A 19,776-nucleotide genomic window follows, 5' to 3' on the forward strand; every position below is an offset into this window, starting at 1 on the left:
CCTGCGGCGGCTGCGCGCACGTAGCCTCCGCGCGCGCTCCCGGCTGGGAGGAGCGGTGCGCATGCGCGCGGCGGAGAGGCCGCCATTGGGAGTGCGCATGCGCAGGTGTAGTTTTAGGCGTCGTGAGGGAGAAGCTGAGCATGGCGCTGCTTGCTTTCATCCCGCGTGCCTCCGGTTAGCGCCTCCTGCTCCTCACACAGCGCTGTGATTTCTGGAGCTGATCAAACTGCTCCTAATGGGGGTTTTACTGCGTCCGTGTGGCTGGCAGAGCAAACCCTGCCCCACAGCACGGCGGCTGTGGCTGCTCTGGGGCCTGTTCCGTGTGTGCTCAGGCTGTGGTGGGAGCGGGGCAGGCCTTCTGTCCGTCGGAACGTTGCACGGTGCCTCACAGCAACCCAGCTTCAGGTTAGAGCAAGTCTTACCTCATGCTCAGCCTATCACGGGGCTGTTGGGCTTATTTGGAGCTTTGTGTGTGTGGAAACAGCTCTGTTGCCCCTCTAGTTCAGAGAGGCTGTGCTTGGTCTTTGCAGGCAGCAGCGAGTTAAAGAGTCCCCAACTCTTTAACCCCAAGGGCTGCTGCTTTGTTGCCTGTTTCTTATGAACCATCTGTTCCCAAAGCGCCCAGCGGTTGTTCGGGGATAGGTATGGCTGGAAGGCAGGCAGGGAAGCTGTGGAGCAAACTGGCTCAATTCAAGAGCTCGTAGCAGAGCTAGCATTTCCATGGGATGTATTTGTCACGGGAGGTCCTGCTGGTTTTCTGTGCCTGCAGGGTGTTGTGTTTTAATTAAGCGACCTTCCTCATTTCTTAACTGCTGCTCCTTGTCTGTTTCAGAGCTTTGGCCAGAGGAGATGGCAGTGACCTCAGACCAGGCAGTGACCTCAGACCAAGTTGGATGTGGCAGCCAAGCTGTGAGGACACAGGCAGGTGTGCGAGCAGAGCGGTGAGGGCACAGGCAATGTACAGGCATGCATGGGAAAGGGTGGTCTGACAGTCAGACCAGCCCGGCAGAGGGCACGGCAGCACTGTGCAGAGCCTGCAGCTGAGAAATGCTGCTGTGGTTGCTTTCCCTTCCTCCCAGTGCTCACGGTTTAACCAAGTTCTGCAGCAGAGAGCTGGAGGGGGCGCAGGGAGTTTGTTTGCATTCCTGTGTTGGAAAAACTCGAGGTTTTTTGTCAGCTTAGTCCTGCAGGGCCAGGACTCATCTGCAATACTCCTGCTGCTTCTGTGTGCTGTCAGATCTGCAGGTAGAAGGCAAGGGCGCTGAGTCCAAGAGACAGTGTACTGTGAACTAGGAATTGTGAGAAGGTGGGAGGATGCAGTGAGCCCTTCCCTGTCCCATAAGGCTCACACAGCTGTCCTGCACTGCTTGCAGGTACTGGACATCTGGACATGGAGCAAGGATGGTACCAAGGTTTCTCTTCTGCTTTGGGACCCCACCATGTAGGTGTGAGGCCCTGTCAAAGGGGAACGTCAGCAGGGAGCTGGGTCCAGCCTTAGGGCTGCAAGATTCCTCCAGCAGGCATGGTTACCCCCACTGCCATTTCCTCCTCCCGTTGCAGAAAAACATGGAAATCTCAGGAATTCTGTTTGCTATTTTAAGCAAGTTTCTCTGTCCCTCCTGATATCACAGCTTCCTTATCACCAGAATAGTACAAGGACAATGATTTTAATCCTTCACACAATATTAAAGGCTTTGAGCTGCTGGAAAAGTGTCTGTCCATAACAGTGGGGTTTGTGTGACTGTGGGACTCATCCAGCCTCCAAATAACCTGCACAGATCTGTGCCACGTACAGTTGAGACTGTCCTGAGCTATAGAGTGCAGTCCCTGCCCTCACCAGGACTAGGCAGGCTGTTATTCTGTGTGCTTGATAGAAGCAGGTGCCCTCTTGCAGAGTTTAATACAAGGAAAAGATGATAATAATAGACATACCTGCGGGAGGTTATATATCGTAACACATCCAGTGTCTTTACAGGTCAGTTTTACAACAGTTGCATTTCTCAATCCCTGTAATTTAATCTGTTGGTTAACTTCATGACTTAGTTCTTTACTATGCCTCTGAGCTTCTTCCTCAGTATGCTGATGCGTAGTGACTCAAAATGATGGCATTTGGTGCATGTAGATCCAGAATCCTGTTACTGGGCATTTAAATACACAGAGGTTACCTGTGTCCCATCCCTGATCCCGGTAGTGAATGCCTTGATTCCAGTTAACACTGATAGCGTGTTACCCAGAGTCCTTGCCTTTATAGCAGCGTCAGTGTGGAAACAGTGTAATTCACTGATCTGGATGCTAAAGAATGGTGAGTGATTTTAGGTATATAAAGAATAATACATGTAATCTGTCATTAAAATCTCTTTATTTCCCATGTGTTGGGGATGTCCAGGTGGCATAACGCTGTACCCTCAAAAGCTCTTTGCTTCCTCATACCCCCTACCACACCCCTGGTCTAAAGCCAACGGGGCTCCACTGAGCTCAACAGCCACAATCTACGTCATCACTGTGCTTTGGCTCTGGACCTTGTGCCCTACAAAAACAACCCCGATAAAACCCCCGTGTGCAGTCTATCTAGCTGCTCAGTGCCCGTGCTTTCACTTCACTCTGTGCAAATATTGGTTCCAGATCACATAGAGGAGGGGTTTGGCACATGGGCTTGCAGCGCAGCTCTCCCAAACCAGCAGTACGAGTCTCAGCAACATGAGCTTGGCAGCGCTTTCACATTGCTCACTCGCTAATCTTCCAAATTCTTTGCCTTGGGTCTAATCCCACAAAATATGATTCAATTTGTCAACATAGCTACCTTATGACTAGTGTGTGTTTAGCTGGTCAGCCCATTTCGTACGGTTGCTATCAAGTGGAATAGTGTGCGACAGCAGAAGCGGTTGGAAAAATACTTTTCACCCCAGATAGCTCAGAGGCTGAAACTTACTTGCTGTTTTCCACTGCCCCAGCTTGCAAGATTACACTGTACAATACAGTGCCTGTAGTTAAGGTGCATTTAGAATAGTGTTTCACGTCGGCTGCGTTTTTCATTCCCTGTAATTTACATAGCTGAAGGTTAACTTCACGGCTTAATTCTGTATTATCCCTTCGAGTTTCCTGCTTGGGACAGGAATAAATCTAAGCCCATTTCTGTTTAGCAGAGTGTGTTTGTAGTTCATCATAGCAAGCTGGGCATATTTCACCAAGTGGCCCCATCTCCAGCATGTCTGGCTGGGTAATCGGTCTCATGTGGACACCACGTGTGGCAGCATGTTGTCAGGACAGAGGTGACTTTCCTTTGAGGACCTCATAGTATGGCCCTGTGTCCCCCCCCCCCGAAAGAGACAATTTGGCAGGCAGAACAGTCTTGTGTCTTATACCCTAGTGTCAGTCTGGGCAGAGTACAAAGAAGCCATTCCTTGAATAATAGATGTCTTTAAAGCACCAATTTCTGTTCCTCGGGATATAGAGCTGTGGGACATTGACTCAACTCCTAGCTTAGCTAAACAGGGCAAGTCTGAATTCATGCCTGTCTTTTAGGCTGCACACTGACACCTCCCAGACATTCCTCCTTCCCTGTGGACTCTGTGTCCTTTATCACTCAGCTCAGAGGGGACTGTGCTGTCTCCACAGCCTCATGGACCAAGAAAGACTGGGCAAAAGGGCTTGTGTGGAGGTGGTATGTTGTCTTGCCAGACCCCAGCTGTGTGTCACTGAGGCATCTGATCAAAATCCCATCTTGGCAGAGCAGCTTCTCTGAAAGGCAAGGCTTGTGCTGCAAAGTGCCGTGCTCCTGGCCAAGGCCAGAGAGCCAGGCCCCAGGCAGCAGCCCCTGGGCCATGCATTGGAAGGTTATTGATGTGCCATCCTCTATGCCTGCTCTGATTGCAGCCAGTGGTGGAGTGGCCTTAGGACCTTGTCTGACCGTCCATCCCAATTTGCCTTCAGGGAAGGGTGCCTAAGGGTAGGGCAAGGCAGGGCAAGAAGTGCCCAGAGCATCCCTTGTCAGCCCTCCCTTTGGGATGTCTCATTGTCCTTAATATTGCCCCCTCACCTCCACTCCCCACATCCCCAGCAAGGACACAGGCCCGTGTGAGCAACAGCACCAGGCAACGTGATGATCCTGAGGAATAGGCTCTGTGGGACCTCTCTCAACCCAACACCACCTTCTGAGCAGCGTGAGCAGTGGCTGTCGGGCTGCAAGGAGTGATTTTGTTTACCATTCCTAATGAGCCAGATCTTGTTATCATGGGGTGAGCTGGATGTGTCATATTTTTACGGTCAGGGGCAAACAAAAATACCGCGGCGCGGATCTCTACGCTGAGAATATCTGTGAAAACAAGGCTGGTGATGATGACTCACATCTCTGCAATGCCACGTTAGATTTGCTAAACGCAGATGGCTCGTGGTGTAGCACGGGAAAGGCTCCACCCCAGCCGTGCTGTGGTGGCCCGGCCTCAGCTGGCAGCAAGAATTTACAGAATCAGAAAGGACGGTTGATGTCAGTAAGATCTGCAGGGGTGAGCAAATGGACACCAGGAGCCATCTGTGGAAAGAGCAGATTTTATGGTAATTTCTCATGCCTGGAGACACGGAACTCCGTCCTGCACTGCGCAGAGCCTGCTGTGAACTGAAGCATGTGCTGCACTGTGTGGATGCGAATTAGCAAGCTTGCACTTACTGTTAGGAGAATCCTGCTGGGAGAACCATCAAGAAGCAAAGTTAAAACCACAAGCAAGGAAAGGGGTGCAGACACATTAAAGCCAGTTGCAGTTATTGGGACAGAGCCCATTCTGTAAGGATAGCTTGGTATCCAAACAATGCATCAGCACCAAAAGGTCTCCTGAACTCCTTGGCTGGTGATGAACAGAGGCAGGAAAGACAGGAGACAAAGAGTATAAGTGTCTGGACAATACACTGAGGTGCAAGCTCTTGATAGTTCACCCAGATCTTACAGAGCATCCTTGCTGTGGCTGCAGGAGGGGAACTGTGGTGAGCTGTTGGGACAGGTGGCCCTGCTTGTGCCTATGGATGGGTTGTGATTTAGGATAAGCACAGGGGGCGACTTGTGTCTGCTCTGCTTGTGGACTTGTTGACTGGGCAAATGAGTGTTTTTCTCTAGGATGTTCTTAAGCATGTGCTTGTCTTTAACACTCCCTCTCAGCAGATGACGTATTTCCTTATCAGCCCCCCCCCCCCCCCCCCCACAGCTCTTCCAGAAGCTTCCAGGATATTTCCAGCCCGTGGTGATTTCTGACCTTTTTTACTTTACTGTTCTTCAGTGCTGCTTCTTCTTCACTCAGAGATACAAAGCCATCAGTAAGTCCAGGTTATTGCTCAACATCCATGGGCATCGTTGTGAATATGCTGCATATATTCCTTTGACAGGGAAGTACAAGAGAGAAAGGGGAAGCACATAATTCAGGCTGATTTTTTTTTTTCCTGTAAGCAAACTTAGCAACTTCAAGAACTCTTTACCTTCCGCTTTTCTTCTGTTTCTTTGCAAACCCAAATCCATGCATGCAAAAATATTGCTGTTCACTTCATCAGGTGGCAGCACTTGGGAAGCAGTTGGCATTGCAGCTGGGCGAGCAGCCCAGGAGACACATTGTCCTGTGGAGGCCACTGGGGAGACCAAATTCTGCTGTCATCCAACCCGGACAGTGTTTGAGGAATGTATCCTTAAGCTGAGATCACCTCACTTTGGAGGAGGTAATATGTGTTGACCTGGAGCAACAACCGCTGCTCTCCAGCTTGTGGTCTAGGCAGGCAGAGCCAGAGCAGTATCCTCTGTTCCACTGGGCTGGAACCAGGTGGTGCACTGGTTCAGTAACTCTTGCCTGGATTGTGAAGGAGAGAAGCTGAAAGTTTCCAAAGACAAACTCATGTAAACTCCTTCTGCAAGGCTCTGGTGTCCACAAAGAACTGGGCATGGGGTGGGGTCAGCCCTGACCTTTCATGTAGCGAGGGCAGCCCCCCTCCCTGCCCCTCTATAGGGGCTTCTCCTATGCAAGTCAGGTTGTTCCACGCAGAGCTTAGGAGCTGCCTGCTAAATCACACCATTAAATCCTTGAGTCCGGGTTTTAGTGTTTCCATGTGCCGAGAGTGTCTTAATCTGGGCTGCTTGGGGAATTTTTATCCCGCGGATCCTTTGGTATGCCTGGAATGTTTGCTTTTCCTACTGCGTGCGTGTGTTTGAGGCACTCCTGTAAAAATAAGAACTTCCTGGCCGCCTTGTAAATCTTCCCTTGACCAGCACAGTCGCCGTGGGTGATTAATAAATGGGCGAGCTGAACCCAACACCAGCGGGGAGCACGACAAAGGGACCTCGAGGCTGGCCTCCCTCCAGAGCCCGCCCAAGGGACGCGCGTGGTGACACCATTTTTCGGTAAGAGCCTGGGAGAGGAAGAACGAAACGGAAATTCCAGCGAGCTAAGGAAATGCACCAGTGGGCCACGGCTTTGCAGGCCTTTTCTATTGTATCATCAAGCAGCTAAAACACACAGCTCAGATGGAAGGTTGCTCTGCCAGCGTTGCGACTCGGTGTCGGCACTGCTGGTTATATTGCTGCTCAAACTCAAGGTGCTGAGTTTCTTCTGAGGTCAGCTTTAGTTGAGTTCAGTATTGCTGTTTTTCCTTCTTATCTCCCCACTTCTCCCCTTGGATCCTCTTCCATCCGTGCTTCTCACAGCGGTCAGTCACAGGGCTTCTGTTTCGGTGCCATTATGGAATATACGGAAAGAAAAAGCATTGTTAGAGCCTACCTCCCCACCTGCCCAGATGTTGCTCTCACAACCATCGGCACACAACACAGGAGGTCAAAAATCTGTGACAAGGGCATCAAGGGACATTTCACACTCTTTGTGCCCATGCAGGGTTTGCCTGGAGCTGCATCTCAGTAATGAACCTGCTGGCAATTACTGCTTTTGAGCAGTGACAGCCTGGTGTCACCCTCCCCATCAAGGTGAAGAGATCCTTCAAGGTGAAGGATCCTGTATTTGAGATCCTTCAGTGTAGAGCAACCCCTGCCCAATGCTCTCATTTCACCAAGCCAGTGCACCTGTTGGAGATGGCTGTTTTAAGTCTACTTCACGTGTTGCCATTAGGTACAAGAGGCAACATCCCTTTTCTTTCCCTGCTTGCCGTCCCTTGGCCAGCCCTGATCTTCCACAATGATTAGTTCTCACTTAAACATCCAGGAGCACAACACCAAGAGGATTCTGCCATGGCAGGTTACCCCCATGGTGGGGAAGATGCAAAGTTTCCTTAGCAGTTTGGATGCGTGTGGTGATTTCCATCACAGAAGAGCAATAGGGAGCAGGGTGGCCAGCATCCTGCTGCCCCTCTCTATGCAACCCCCACTCCTTGCCCACAGGGCTGCGAATGTGCCATGAGTTCCTCTTGTGTCACCCCACAGCCTTTCTCTGTCCTGGAATCCCCTCCCTGCCAGCCCTCCTGCAGGCAGGAAATCACACCCAGAGATCTGCATTTCTCAGGAAAGAGCGAAAATGCCACAAAGGTGAGAATGTGGCCAAATTATTGCTGGCGGGAGCAGAAAAGGACAAGTTAACATTCAGGAGTGGAAATTACTCATTTCGAGAATGGGAGGGATGGGAGGAAGGAAGTTAAAATGCAGAGAAGGACACCGAGCTGTTTCTGACAACCACATAATGCTGCCAGAAATCCGCACTTTACACTTTGATGTGAGGACAGAAGATGCCCGTGTGTGCTTCAGTGCGGTAGGAGCTGTGTCGTGGGGGATGGCTGCCCATGGGGACCAGCCCTGGTCCTGCATCGCTCCATTTGAGCCCCCACTGAGATACAAAAGTGGAACCATTTTGGGATGATGATGGCTAAGAAGGAAGAATGGATTATGGGGCAGAAGTGCTGGGTGTCAGCCAAGGCTCCAGCACCCGGCCTGCACCCCAGGAAGACGTGGCATGGCCCTGTGTGTGTCAGCCAAGCTAACACGGGCTGGAGATGTCCCCAGGGACATTGTTGAGGTCTCACTGTTGGGCTGTTCACAGAGCTGTTGGGTTGACAGCCCCAGTGGTTTGAGCCCTCATGGATCCTGGCATGAGTAAACAGCACGGGAATGGGGAACGGGTGCTTGCATGGCTCCTTGAGCCTTGCTTTTAATTCTTGCTTTGAAGCAGGGATTTGTGAGAGGGCCAGGAGGGAGCTTTCGGCATCCCAGGGCTCGGTGGACACGGCACCGGGCTGCCCATGTGCCGTCACCATCCCTCCACAACCATCTTGCTGGCCACAAACTTCTCCATCACACGCATCCTCCCCAGCTTCGGGGCTCGGGAGTGGCAGCTGGGAGCCGCAAAGAAAGCCAAGGTGATCTCATCCCACGAGTATTTTCTTGGCTCATTCAGCTCGCTCCAACGCCTCACCGATAAGGCTGGACGATGAGGTCAGCAGCAGGGTTTGGCATCGCCGAGCTGTGTGTCACTGAGAGCCCAGAGCTCCAACACCTGCACTTAGCCCCGTGTTTTGGGGTTGGGGCTGCAAGGAGCTGCTTTCTCCCCACAGTGAAACCACTTCCGTGTCTTCTGGTCCATAAGCCTGTTTGTACATCCTTCCACTAAAACGACCACCGGTTCAGCCTGTCCGTTCCTACAAGAAGAGATACCGACACATCTGATATCTAATCTCACAGCTAAGAGGATCTCAAGCTCTGGGATGGCAATTGGCGGCCACAAGCATTCCGAGTATGTTGCCTTTGACCGAGGGCATGGCACAGCACCGTGCATCTCCGTCTCCAGCATCAGCCCCTGCATCCCTGCCCTGCACAACAGCCAAGTCTGGGCTTTGTGGGCTGCTTTCACCTTTCCATGCGCTTCACCTCCTGATGAGAAGCAGGGAGTCTGCGTGGGTCTGTGGATGGGGAAGGTCTGTGTGAAGCAGCCAGCAGCTGGTCAGGCTTGTCCAGGGGAGCATGGAAAGGTGGAAGCTTCCCATATCTGCCTTATTAGAAGGAAAAAGAGGAGCGGAGGGCTTTTCCTCTTCAGATCACTTTCCAAAGCGCTGTTATCAGCCCAGGAGGGGTTTCCTGCTGCCAAAAATAGAGCGGTGTTGAGATAGGAAGGGAAGCGGGATGACGCAGGCATAGATAAGGCTGCTGGATGAGCCGGGGGGGGGCAGCTGGGACCTCCTGCATGCTGCATGTCCCCATCCCACTGATGGTAGGGTTTGGGATCTCACCCACACCTGCTCTGTGTCCGGGGCTCTTGTTTCTCAGCCCCGTTATCAGTCAGCGAACGGCTGGGTGCCGAACGTAAGCCCAATGCCTCCATCGTCGGGGGCCGGCAGGGGAGGCTGGCCCATTCTCAGGCCTGCAGCGGGTTTTGGCCGAGCATTCCCCGCAGCCAGTCCCCTTCCTCCCCCCAGACAAAGCCCCCCAAGGATGGCAAAAGGAAGAGCCCGTCGGCGCGCTCCGGGCTTTGTTCGGCCTTTGGAAGGTGCCAAATTCCCTCTCTCAAGAATGAGAGCTTAATGTCCCGTATCTAATTAGCAATTTTCCCTGCACCTGCTCCTCGGCCGCCCCTCGGGCCATCTGCCGTCTCGGGGCCCCGCGGGCGGACGTGCCTGGCGCTGGGGGTCCCGCGGCTCCTCCGCTGCGGCCGCACGACGGAGAAGCGGCTCTGCAAACCCGGTCAGCCCAGGGCTCCGTGCCGAGGGTCCCGGCCTGCCGCACCCCACAAAGGGAAGGCGCCAAGCACGCGTGTAGCCCGGCACGAGAGGCGGGGGTGAGGGGGGCTGCGCTGGGGAAGGGGAGCGGCGCTGGCAGAGGGCAGAGCAGATGGGGCCGCGGTTTTTTTTGTAGGGCCGGGAGACAATGGCGCGTCTCTCGGGGCCGGGATCAGGCACGAAGATTTATGCAGGCGGGCAGCTGGCGGGCAGAGCCTCGAAGCCCCCCCCGGGCGGCAGCTGCCGCCCCAGCCCCCGGCCCAGCGCTGACACCGACCGGCCCGGCCCGGCATGGCGGTGGGGCGGGCGCTGCTCCCCCTGGCGGCGGAGCGAGGACGGGCAGGAGGTGGCGGCGGGGCGGGGCGGGCCCGGCCCCGCATTCCGGGCATAGCAGCGCCCGAGCCCGGCCCCCGCTACCGGCGGGGCCCGCAGTCGGCGGTGGCCTCGTTCCCCGAGCGGCAGCACGGCCTCGCCGCTCCGCCATGCCCCGGTGAGTACCGCCGCCCCCCCCCCGTCCCCGTCCCGGAGGAGCCGCACAGCCGTGGGGAGAGCCGCGTTCTTCCAACCCCCCTCCCGCTGACGTCCCCGTGTCCCCCCGCAGGTGTCCGCGTCGCTCGTAGAGCCCCCAGACGGACGGAGATGAGGACGGCGGAGGACTCGAGCGGGACGGTGCTGCACCGCCTGATCCAGGAGCAGCTGCGCTACGGGAACCTGACGGAGAACCGCACGCTGCTGGCCATCCAGCAACAGGCGCTGCGCGGCGGCACGGCCGGCAGCCCCCGCTCGTCGCTGGAGAGCCTGACCCAGGAGGAGAGCCAGATGGTGCCGCAGTCTGCCCGGCAGGAGCCGCAGGGCCAGGAGCACCACGCCGACCACCTCTACTCCGAGCACGGCGGTTACCGGCCGGCCCAGCCCCAGCACAAGGGCGAGGAGCTCCCCAGCTACGAGGAGGCCAAGGCGCACTCGCAGTACTACGCGGGGCAGCGGGGCGGGCAGCAGCACGGCGGCACCCGACGCCCCGACGACGCCCTCAAGGACCTGAAGCACGGCCACGTGCGGTCGCTGAGCGAACGGCTGATGCAGATGTCGCTGGAAAGGAACGGGGCCAAAGCGCACGGCCCCATCAGCTCGTCCCACAGTTACCCGCAGCTCTCCCGGCACTACACCCTGCGAGGGCAGCGCCCCGAGGGGACGGAGCCGCGCGGGCCTCCACCGGAGTATCCCTACATCCTCCCCGGCCAGGAGGCGGCCGTCGCTTACCTGTCCCGGCCCTGCTCCCGCGATGGGGCCGGCTTCCAGCACCCCGAAGTCAGGTAACCCACAGCCCTCGCTGCTTCTCGGGTGCGGGTTGGCCCCGGTTTGCCTCGGTTGGTTCAGAATTGCCAACCGGCAGTGAAAACTCCACTGCTCTGGGAGGGATTCGGGGTTAATTCAGGAGCTGGAGGCAGGTCAGGAAATGGCTAAATTCGGAACAGGCATGAGCCAGCGTGGAAGGAAAATGTGCTGCTCGGAGTGGAAAAAGCTGCCTGGCGGTCCTGGGCTGAGGGTGCCCCTGGCCCCATGCCTTCCAGCAGTGTGGATGGGAGTGTTGAGCTGTGCTCCTTCCTTCCAGCCCATTGACACCTCCAGCAAAACCTGGCTCTGCTTGGAGGTCTGTGGGTGTGGAGATTTGGGCATCTCCTGGTGCTCAGGGGAGGCTGGGAAGTGTGGTGTTCTGGCATGGAATTGCTAAATGCAGGAGCTCCAAGCTGACTTACCAGGGCAGGGAGTGATAGCATCTCTGGCAGGAAACAGCTCTCCTTCCAGGGAACAAAGAGGGGAAGGGGAACTGTGAGGAAGATGCATTTGTTCTTCCTCGCTCCTGGATCACCCCATAGGAATGCGGGCTCCAGCACGGCGGCCGCGTGGCTCAGGATGGCTGAGGCAGCCACGGGATGTCGAGGAACTCTGGGTGATAGAATGAGGATGTATTAACAGTGTGGTGGCAAGGCTTTGAGCCAGGAGCCCTCTCTTTGCCCAGCAAATAATGAGGAGAAGTGGTAGTGCTGCAGGCTTCCAGCATGCGTCTTTGCTGAGGTTTGTCTTGACTGCATCACCCAGCAGCAGGGTGGTACCGAACCCCCCCCCCGACCTAGCAGTCAAGTCCTGATGTTCTCAGGTGCTTAAATGCTGGGTATGGAGGTGCTCAAGCTGCAGGCAGAGCCGTCAGATGGGCTTTCCTTCGTATTTTGTGTGCTCATGGATGAGTGCCCAAAGCCAACCCTTCCCAGCTGTGCAGGGCAGGTTGAGCGCTCATCCTTTTGAGGATGACCCACAGGCACCCAGCACATCTTTTGTCCAAAGGTGCTGCAGGAGCTCTGTATATCCACATGGGTTGGTTGGCAGAGGAGAACATGGGGGCAGGGTGCTTGTGGTGGCCGATGTGTCCATCCCCACGGAGTGGCTGAGCACCCCTCTCTTTCCCCCCAGCAGGCTGATGTCAGCGCCCGTCCCCACAGCATTCCTGCCCTCGCCGAGCACGCTGGGCTCGCTCAACCCAGCTGGCGTGGAGGCCCTGGTGAGTGCACAGGCAGCCTCAGCTGGCAGCCGGCTGGCCCAGGTGGATGCGGTGCTGCGGGAGAATGAGAGGCTGCTGCTGGACAATGAGAGGCTGCGACGGGAGCTGGAGAGCTGCACGGAGAAAGCCAGCCGGATCCAGAAGGTGAGCTGGCCTCTCCTTCCTGTCAGCATGCTGAAGATGCAGGACCCCAGCCCTGCCATTTATTTGGGATGTGGGCAATGGGTGCAGATGCTCGGCCCACCTCTGTTTCCGCACAGTGCCTCACCCACCAGCATCCATCCCTTGGCGGGGAGGGAATGGCTCAGTGACCTCCTGCCATGTCACAGGCAGCAGGTTTGGGCTGAGAGCAGGTACACCTGGAAATGGCTTCATCTGCACAGCGTGGCTTTGTCCCTTGTTTTTGAGCGAGCTCGTGCATTTGCTTCCTTGCTGCCTGGGGCAGGATCAAGCAGCTGCTGTGAAAATTCACCCCCTTTTGTGTTTTAATCTCTGCCCCTTCCCTCTGGTGGCTGCCCCCCACAGCAAGCAGCTGCGCTTTAGTGGCAGCGCAGCTCCTTGGCCAAGTGTGGAAGAGAGGGGAAAAAGAGCCCATTCTGAGCCTCCAGTAGCACTCAGGCTGTCTCCACCCGCCCCAGGAGCGTGCCCGGCCACCACAGAAAGCCCTTTGTACAGCTTTGCACAAGGACAGGGCTGTTCCCTGCCGGACAGACGGACACTGGGAGGCACGGGGAGAAGCTGGGCCAGCCCCGGGGGGACCACAGTCAGCCAAATCCATGCTAAGGCAAGAGAACTCCCTCTGTGCCCACAAGGCTGAAAGCAAAAGGAAAAGGGTTTTTGCCCCCCAAACCTGTGTTGTTGTGGGGGTTTCTCACTTTGCGGCTCCTGCCTGTTCTCTGTGGGTTTGCTGAGCCTTGTTGGCAGTGCGGGACGGGTCCTGAGCCTGGGCAGTGTTTCACCAGCATCTGCCTTTCTTTTCCTCATTCCACGAATATCTCACCCCCGCCCATCACTTCCTCCTCCCCAGCTGGAAACGGAGATCCAGCGCATCTCGGAGGATTACGAAAACCTCATGAAGGCATCCTCCAAGCGGGAGGCACTGGAGAAAGCCATGAGGACCAAAAGAGATGGGGAGATGCGGCGGCTGCAGGACTTCAACCGAGACCTGAAAGGTGAGAGCAGCTGTGGTCTGCAGGTCCATTGGGTGGCTCCGGTGCCTCAGTTCCCAGTTCCAGACCCTTCCTCGCCCCTATTCCTGCAGGCTCTCTCTGTCCATCAGCCTTTCCCCAGTATGCTTCTTTTTAGCAGTTTTATTAGTCTGAGTGTTTTCACAGGTGGGAGGGGGCAGGCGGATTGGATTCTGCTTCATCTGTCCAAAACAGTCTTTTTAAATCGAATTTCTTTTATTTGTGTTTTTGCACCAGAACGCTTGGAATCAGCCAACAAGCAGCTGGCCAGCAAGACCCAGGAGAACCAGGAGAGCAACCAGGGCACGGTGGCAAAGCTCCTAGCGCAGAGTAAGTCCCCAAGGACTCGGCTTTGCCTGACTTGCCACAGCAGGGACTCAGTGCAGAAGCCTTTATGCTGGAGGAAGAGGTGGGGGGGGGGGTGGGAGGGGAGTGTTTTGCCCTTCCCCAGGGATGGCTGTGCTGCTCCGGGCTCTGGATGCGAGCCATTAATCCCGGCCGGCCGGCGGGGTGACCTGCATTCTCCACATTCCTGCTGCCGTGTGCAGGCTCTTCCAGCACAAAGTCCGCACTCCCTCGCTGTGCTTGCCCAGCCCTTCCGTGCTTCTCTCCTGTGCAAGCTGGAATTTCTTTTCTTGGGGGAGAAATACGGCGAGATTCATCTCTCTTCATTTTTCCTAAATGTTATTTCATCAGAGAGCTGGTGTTGGTGTTGTGAGGGACGAATCGTGTCTCATTCCTTGCAACAACTAGGTGTAACCTAGGATGGATTTTCTCATCTCAGGCCACATTTTTGGCTGGAATTTGCCAAAAGGAGCCTTTCTGTTGCAGCAATTGTCACAGTCATCAGGGCAAGACCATGTTCTGCAATGTGTGCTGCAGGGTTGCCCCTGGCTCCAGCGCACCTCGTGTGCTGGCTGAGGGCTGCTGACACCACACAGCCAAGTGGAGACCCATGGGCACAGCCTCTTTTTTTGGGGGGGGGGCTCTGTGGGCCTTTTAACCCCCCTGCATCGTGTCTCTGAGTCTTAGCCAGGTGTTCTTTTGCAGGCTATGAGCACCAACAGGAGAAGGAGAAGCTGGAGCGGGAAGCTTCGCTGCTGCGCAGCGCCAACGAGGACCAGCGTCGGCGGGCAGAGCTGCTGGAACAGGCGCTGGGCAGTGCCCAGGCACGGGCAGCCAAGGCAGAGGCCGAGCTGCGGAAGAAGCGGGCGTACGTGGAGAAGGTGGAGCGGCTGCAGGCAGCCCTGGGTCAGCTCCAGGCCGCCTGTGAGAAGCGGGAGCAGCTCGAGCTGCGGCTGCGCACCCGCCTGGAGCAGGAGCTGAAGATGCTGCGGGCTCAGCAGGTAAGGACATCCTGGGGGCTGTGAGGTGGAAGGAGCCAGCCATCTGCATCCCAGCATCTCCTTACCTTCTCTCCGGGTCATTTCTTGGCTGCTGCAGAGGCAAGTGGGAACCACAGGTGGAGGGACGCCCGAGCTGAGTGCCCACAGGCTGTCCGAGCAGCTGAGGGAGAAGGAGGAGAAGATCTTGGCCCTGGAGGCTGACATGACCAAGTGGGAGCAGAAGTACCTGGAGGAATGCACCATGAGGCAGTTTGCCATGGATGCCGCCGCCACTGCTGCTGCCCAGCGGGACACCACCCTCATCAGCCACTCACCACGGCACTCACCCAACAGCAGCTTCAACGAGGACCTGCTGCTGGCCAACCACAAGCACCAGGAGATGGAGAGCAGGTACCCCACCTTCCCAGGGAGCTACTTGTTGGGTGCTGCGAGCATCCTCAGTGCGCCGAGTGACCCCAGTGAAGTTTATGGCTTTGATTCCATCACAATGTCCTCCTTCCTATCTCAGCTTCTCCCTCTTCGTCTCTCCAGATTAAAAGCCCTTCATGCCCAAATCCTGGAGAAAGATGCCGTCATCAAAGTCCTGCAGCAGCGCTCACGGAGGGACCCCAGCAAAGCCCTGCAAGGCTCCCTGCGGCCGGCCAAGTCTGTACCATCTGTCTTCGCTGCCTCTGCTGCAGAGGGCTCATCCCGTGGCAGCACAGGTAAATGGGGATCCTGGCCCTCTTTGCCTCCAGCAGGGAGCAGCCCAAAATTTCCCCTTGCCGATCTGGAGTTGGCTCTCAATAACTGGGAGTTTTGGGAGTGTTTTGGGTGGGATTTCTCCCATGCTGACAAATTCCTAACGCTGTCTCCTCCAGCAGGCAAAACTGCTGCAGATGAGGCAGCATCGGTGCCCACCGCTGTGCCTTTGCCCTCCCACACCAAGCACGGCAGCAAGGATGGCAGCACACAGACGGATGGGATGGCACAGAGCCGGGGTGAGGGTGCAGAATGCCCAGCCAGCTCACCAGGTGAGTCCTGCGGTCCCCAGGGCCGCACCAAGGGTTGTGGGGGGGCACAGAGAATGGGGCTGGGCTTTGTGTTGCAGCTGCAAGTGACACTGGAACAGTCCCAGCTCCAGGAAGGCAGCTGTGCTCCTTTCTCCAGATCTCACATTCTCACTTCATTTCTCTACAGAGAGCTCAACCATCCCCAGAGCCCCAGACCTGTCTGACATGGTGGAGATCTTGATTTAAGGCTCTACTGGCCTCTTGGCTTCGACTTTCCAGCTTTGGCCCGGGAGTGCCACCGTCGTGATGATGGAACCGGCCAAAGAGGAGCGGTGACAGCACAGTCCTCCACGTCCCATCTCTGCCACCGTCCCCACCGTGTGCCCTACGCGTGTCCCCAGGGACACTGGAGTGCCTGGCCCCTGGCGGCCCAGAAGATGAGACTCCCTGTAAATACACCCCTGTTTTGTAGGACAGGAGCAAATGTATTTATCACTTCAGCCTCCTTCCCTTCCTCTCCTGGGCTTTCTTCCCATCCCTCCCTCGTCAGCTCCTTCCCGTCTCCATCCCCATCTCAAGGAGCCGCTGGGAGAGCCCTGGGCGCTTCCTCACCCAGGGAGAGAATGGGGAATAATGAAACAAAAAAAGGAAAAGGAATGAATAATAGAAAGAGAAAGCCTGAGGATAAACGTGCAGGAGGTGAGATGCTCAGAGTGGAGCAAGCGCCTTCCATGGCTACCTGGGATGTGCTGCTGCCCCGTGCCCCTCCTCTACTGGCAGCTGGCTGCCTGTAGCCAACACCGAGCTCTCAGCTCCGATGCTTCCCAGCCCTGCCCTTCATCCATCCCTATGTAGGGTTTCCTTTCTCCTCCAAACGAGTGCATTTGCTGGACAACTGCATTTTCTGTTTTCTCTCTCAGACACGTAAAACATGCGTCCTGTTCTCATGCATTGTTTACAAAGTAGAAAGCAAAACAAGAAGAGGAACTTCCCCCCCCCCCCCCTCTTTTCCCCCCTCCCTCCCCATCCTCCCACAAGTTTAATATATTTTCTATTAATATTGTTATTTCTTTTTAAGTATATATATATATATTTTTTGTGCTGTGAACTTTTGTTTTCCTGCCAAAGACGACGAGTTCTTGTTTGTGAGTTTTAAGTTATCTGAAGTATTTAAACAGAAACCTGGCTGTCTGGTTCTGCCGCCCTTATACCGAGCTTGCTGGAGCATTCTGCTTGGTATAACAGTATTTTAATAAAAAAATCAATACCAAAAAACCCCCCTCCTAGAGCTCAACCTTTGGTGCTCCTTTAGCACGCGGTGCCCGAGGCTGAGCATGTAGGGGTTCCCGTGGCTGTAGTGTTGCTGGATGGGTGGATTGGAGAGGCTCAAAGCGATGGCAAGGCCTGAGCCTTCCAATGGGACTCCTGCGGCCTCCCAGGGCTGTACCTGTGCTGCACACCCCCCTGCTGCTCCCTACAGCTGCCTGGGAAGGGCTGCAGCATTCCTGGCATTCCGCAGTGCTCACACCCCGCTCCTTTTATTTACCCAAATCCGGATGCAGGTCTGGTTGGATGCAGGTCTGGTTGGATGCAGGTCTGGTTGGATGCAGGTCTGGTTGGATGCAGGTCTGGTTGGATGCAGGGCTGGTTGGATGCAGGTCTGGTTGGATGCAGGTCTGGTTGGATGCAGGTCTGGTTGGATGCAGGGCTGGTTGGATGCAGGTCTGGTTGCTTTCGCAGGCAGCTTTTCAAGAGCTGCAAAGAAAAAAAACCAAAAGGAATGAGGATAAAGGAAGGAAAATCCCCCAAATCACTTGTAAATGGAGCAGGATGGGGCGGGAGGCCCCGGCTTCTCCTGAGGATGCACCAGCGCGGATGAGCTCATTTGTTTCATAGGGTTGCTTTTCTAGCTCAAGGAGCAGCCTGATGCGGCTCAGTGTGTGTGCCCAGGAAAGATGGAGGAGCTGAGACCCACCAAAATCCTGCTGAGGTGCCCACGGTGCTGCAGCAGCATCCAGCAGTGAGAAACGCTCCCTTCGTCCTGCCCAGAGCTGAGGAGGCGCTGTGTGGGCAGCCTCCAAATCTGCCGTCTCTGTCTTCGTGGTATGGTCTCCACCCACGCTGTCTCCTCAGGGTTGTGCCATCAACAGCCCCACTCGCACCCGCTGTCCTTCATCCCACACCGGGTCCTGCTCAGGTGAGGGCACGTCCCTGTCCCTACCACGGGGTCACCGGGGATCTATTTGCTTTCTCAACTGAAACACTGAGAAGGAGCTGGAGCTGCTCCTGATCCTTGTGTCCCTGGGTCCCCGTGTCTTTGTGTCCCCGTGTCCTCAGTCTTTCATCCCTGCACTCCTGTGGTTTCAATCCCCAGGTATATGTACATCCCTGTATCTATATCCATCATCCCTGCATCCCAACTGAGAATGGAACTGGGTCCTCAGAGCATCCCTGGGGCTGGGCCTCCTCAGCCTCCTGCCTCTGTGCCACAGCCACATGCTGTGTCTGGAAAGGGAAAGGGGATCATCACAACCTCCTTGAGATGGAAAACACCGCTTTAAAAAGCCCCCAAATCCCCACCTTGCATCAGGATTGGGCAGAAGGGGGATTTCTCCCACTCTTTGTCTGATGGAGGAGGGACCCGTACAGGGGCGAGCTGTGGGGCACAGCAAACCAGTTGGGCAGAGCGTGCAGCCTCACGTCCCGGCTTGCTCTGGGTGCAGGAATGAGGCTCTGCCCGCCGTGCCGGCTCTCTGCACTGCAGGGCTGCTCCTTCCTCAGCCCTGGCCCTCCTCCTCCTCCTCCTCCTCCTCCTCCTCCTCCTCCTTCTCCTCCTCCTCCTCCTCCTCCTCCTCGGCTGGAGCGCGCCGGGCGAATTCCTCATTCCTGTTCCCCTCGCCGCGCTGCCTGCCTGCCATCTTTGCATGCAAACAGTAAACAGGCTGTTATTATCCGGGATGCTTTGAATAACTGTGGCTATTTTTTCTCTTCCCAGTATTCTAAAAAGGCAAAAAATTCCCTGCGGTTTCTGAGTCAAGTTGTCTTTTTTTTTCCCCCTCTCTTCTCCTTCCCTCTCTCTCCCTTCCCTTTCCTTCCCACCACCTCCATGACCCCAACAAACCCACAGTGAGCTCCCTGCCCTGCTCTGGGGCTCTATGAACAGGGACCTGGGCAGCCCATGGGTTTTCTATCCCAACCTTCCAGGCACGGCCAAGAGCTCCGCTCCATTCCAACCATCCTGTGATCCATTTGTGCTTGGATCTGAGGGTGGATGTTGGGATGGAGCTGTTGGGATGGGGTGGCCTTGGGGCACCTCTCCCACTTATACACGGCTCACGCTCAGCGCAGAGCGATGGGGAGAGGTGAGGGAAAGGCTTGGAGGTCAATGGATGCTCTTTCAGGTGACTGTTGGGTTGCAGAGGTCGGGTTGCTTTGTGAAGCTCTCCTTTTTCCAACGTGCCTTTGGAAATATTCACGTGGAAATTGAAAGGCAAAGAGCTGACGCAGCCCTGGTTGCATCTCCCAGGCTAGAAAACAACGCAAGGCAACCCCAAAGCCAGATGTACAACGCCATGGATAACCCTGCTCCATCACCCATCCTTCCAACACCATCCATCACCCAGAGCTCAGCCTGGGAGTCAGTGGGGCCCTTCTGCCCCATAGCGGGGCTGCACTTCCCATGGGCTTTGCTTTAGGGAGTGCTTTATCCCCATGCAGCATTGTTTTACCCCTATGCAGTGTCGCTTTCCTTTCCACTTCAGAGCTGAAACTCTCCAAACCCACAAATGTGTGAGGATTTTTGTTTGCTGATCCAAGAGAAAGCGCGCGTCTTTCGCTGCTCTCATGCTTCAGGAATTTACAGAGATATTTTTCATCAAATTTAGGGAAAACAAATGGATTCGGGCAGAGGGAAGGGACGGGAAGTTTCAGCTACTGCTACCTGAGATGGCACAGCCGTCAGTGGATCAGGTCTCCTTGAAGCCCTTTGTGGTGTGTGTGTGGGGGGGATGTTGGGG

The 19,776-nt window shown here is 55.7% G+C and overlaps 1 protein-coding gene across 4 annotated transcripts; it reads left to right on the top strand.

The window, feature by feature from the left end:
- Positions 1-168: 168 nt before the first annotated feature.
- AMOTL2 (angiomotin like 2) lies at positions 169-17,015 on the top strand. Of its 4 annotated transcripts, none has more exons than XM_072344609.1 (11): positions 169-405; positions 833-925; positions 10,280-10,991; positions 12,148-12,379; positions 13,263-13,407; positions 13,660-13,752; positions 14,473-14,768; positions 14,866-15,158; positions 15,300-15,472; positions 15,629-15,781; positions 15,948-17,015. In XM_072344609.1, exons 2-11 carry the CDS (start codon positions 850-852, stop codon positions 16,004-16,006), a joined length of 2,232 nt encoding a protein of 743 aa, XP_072200710.1. In that variant the 5' UTR covers positions 169-405; positions 833-849; the 3' UTR covers positions 16,007-17,015. The 4 variants fall into 4 exon arrangements, with proteins under 4 accessions (XP_072200710.1, XP_072200712.1, XP_072200711.1 ...); XM_072344611.1 differs by having other exon boundaries at positions 15,632-15,781; XM_072344610.1 differs by having other exon boundaries at positions 12,151-12,379.
- The last annotated feature ends 2,761 nt before the right edge of the window (positions 17,016-19,776 follow it).

Source organism: Excalfactoria chinensis, chromosome 9 (genome assembly GCF_039878825.1).
Source record: "Excalfactoria chinensis isolate bCotChi1 chromosome 9, bCotChi1.hap2, whole genome shotgun sequence".
In the NCBI taxonomy this organism is placed as follows: Eukaryota; Metazoa; Chordata; class Aves; order Galliformes; family Phasianidae; genus Excalfactoria; species Excalfactoria chinensis.

Bases quoted from the DNA above. Each gene is read 5' to 3' on its own strand.
- AMOTL2 (XM_072344609.1), top strand. From the start codon at position 850: ATGGCAGTGACCTCAGACCAGGCAGTGACCTCAGACCAAGTTGGATGT. The intron at 15,159-15,299 runs GTACCCCACCTT...TCGTCTCTCCAG, and splicing joins CACCAGGAGATGGAGAGCAG to ATTAAAAGCCCTTCATGCCC. The intron at 15,782-15,947 runs GTGAGTCCTGCG...ATTTCTCTACAG, and splicing joins ATGCCCAGCCAGCTCACCAG to AGAGCTCAACCATCCCCAGA.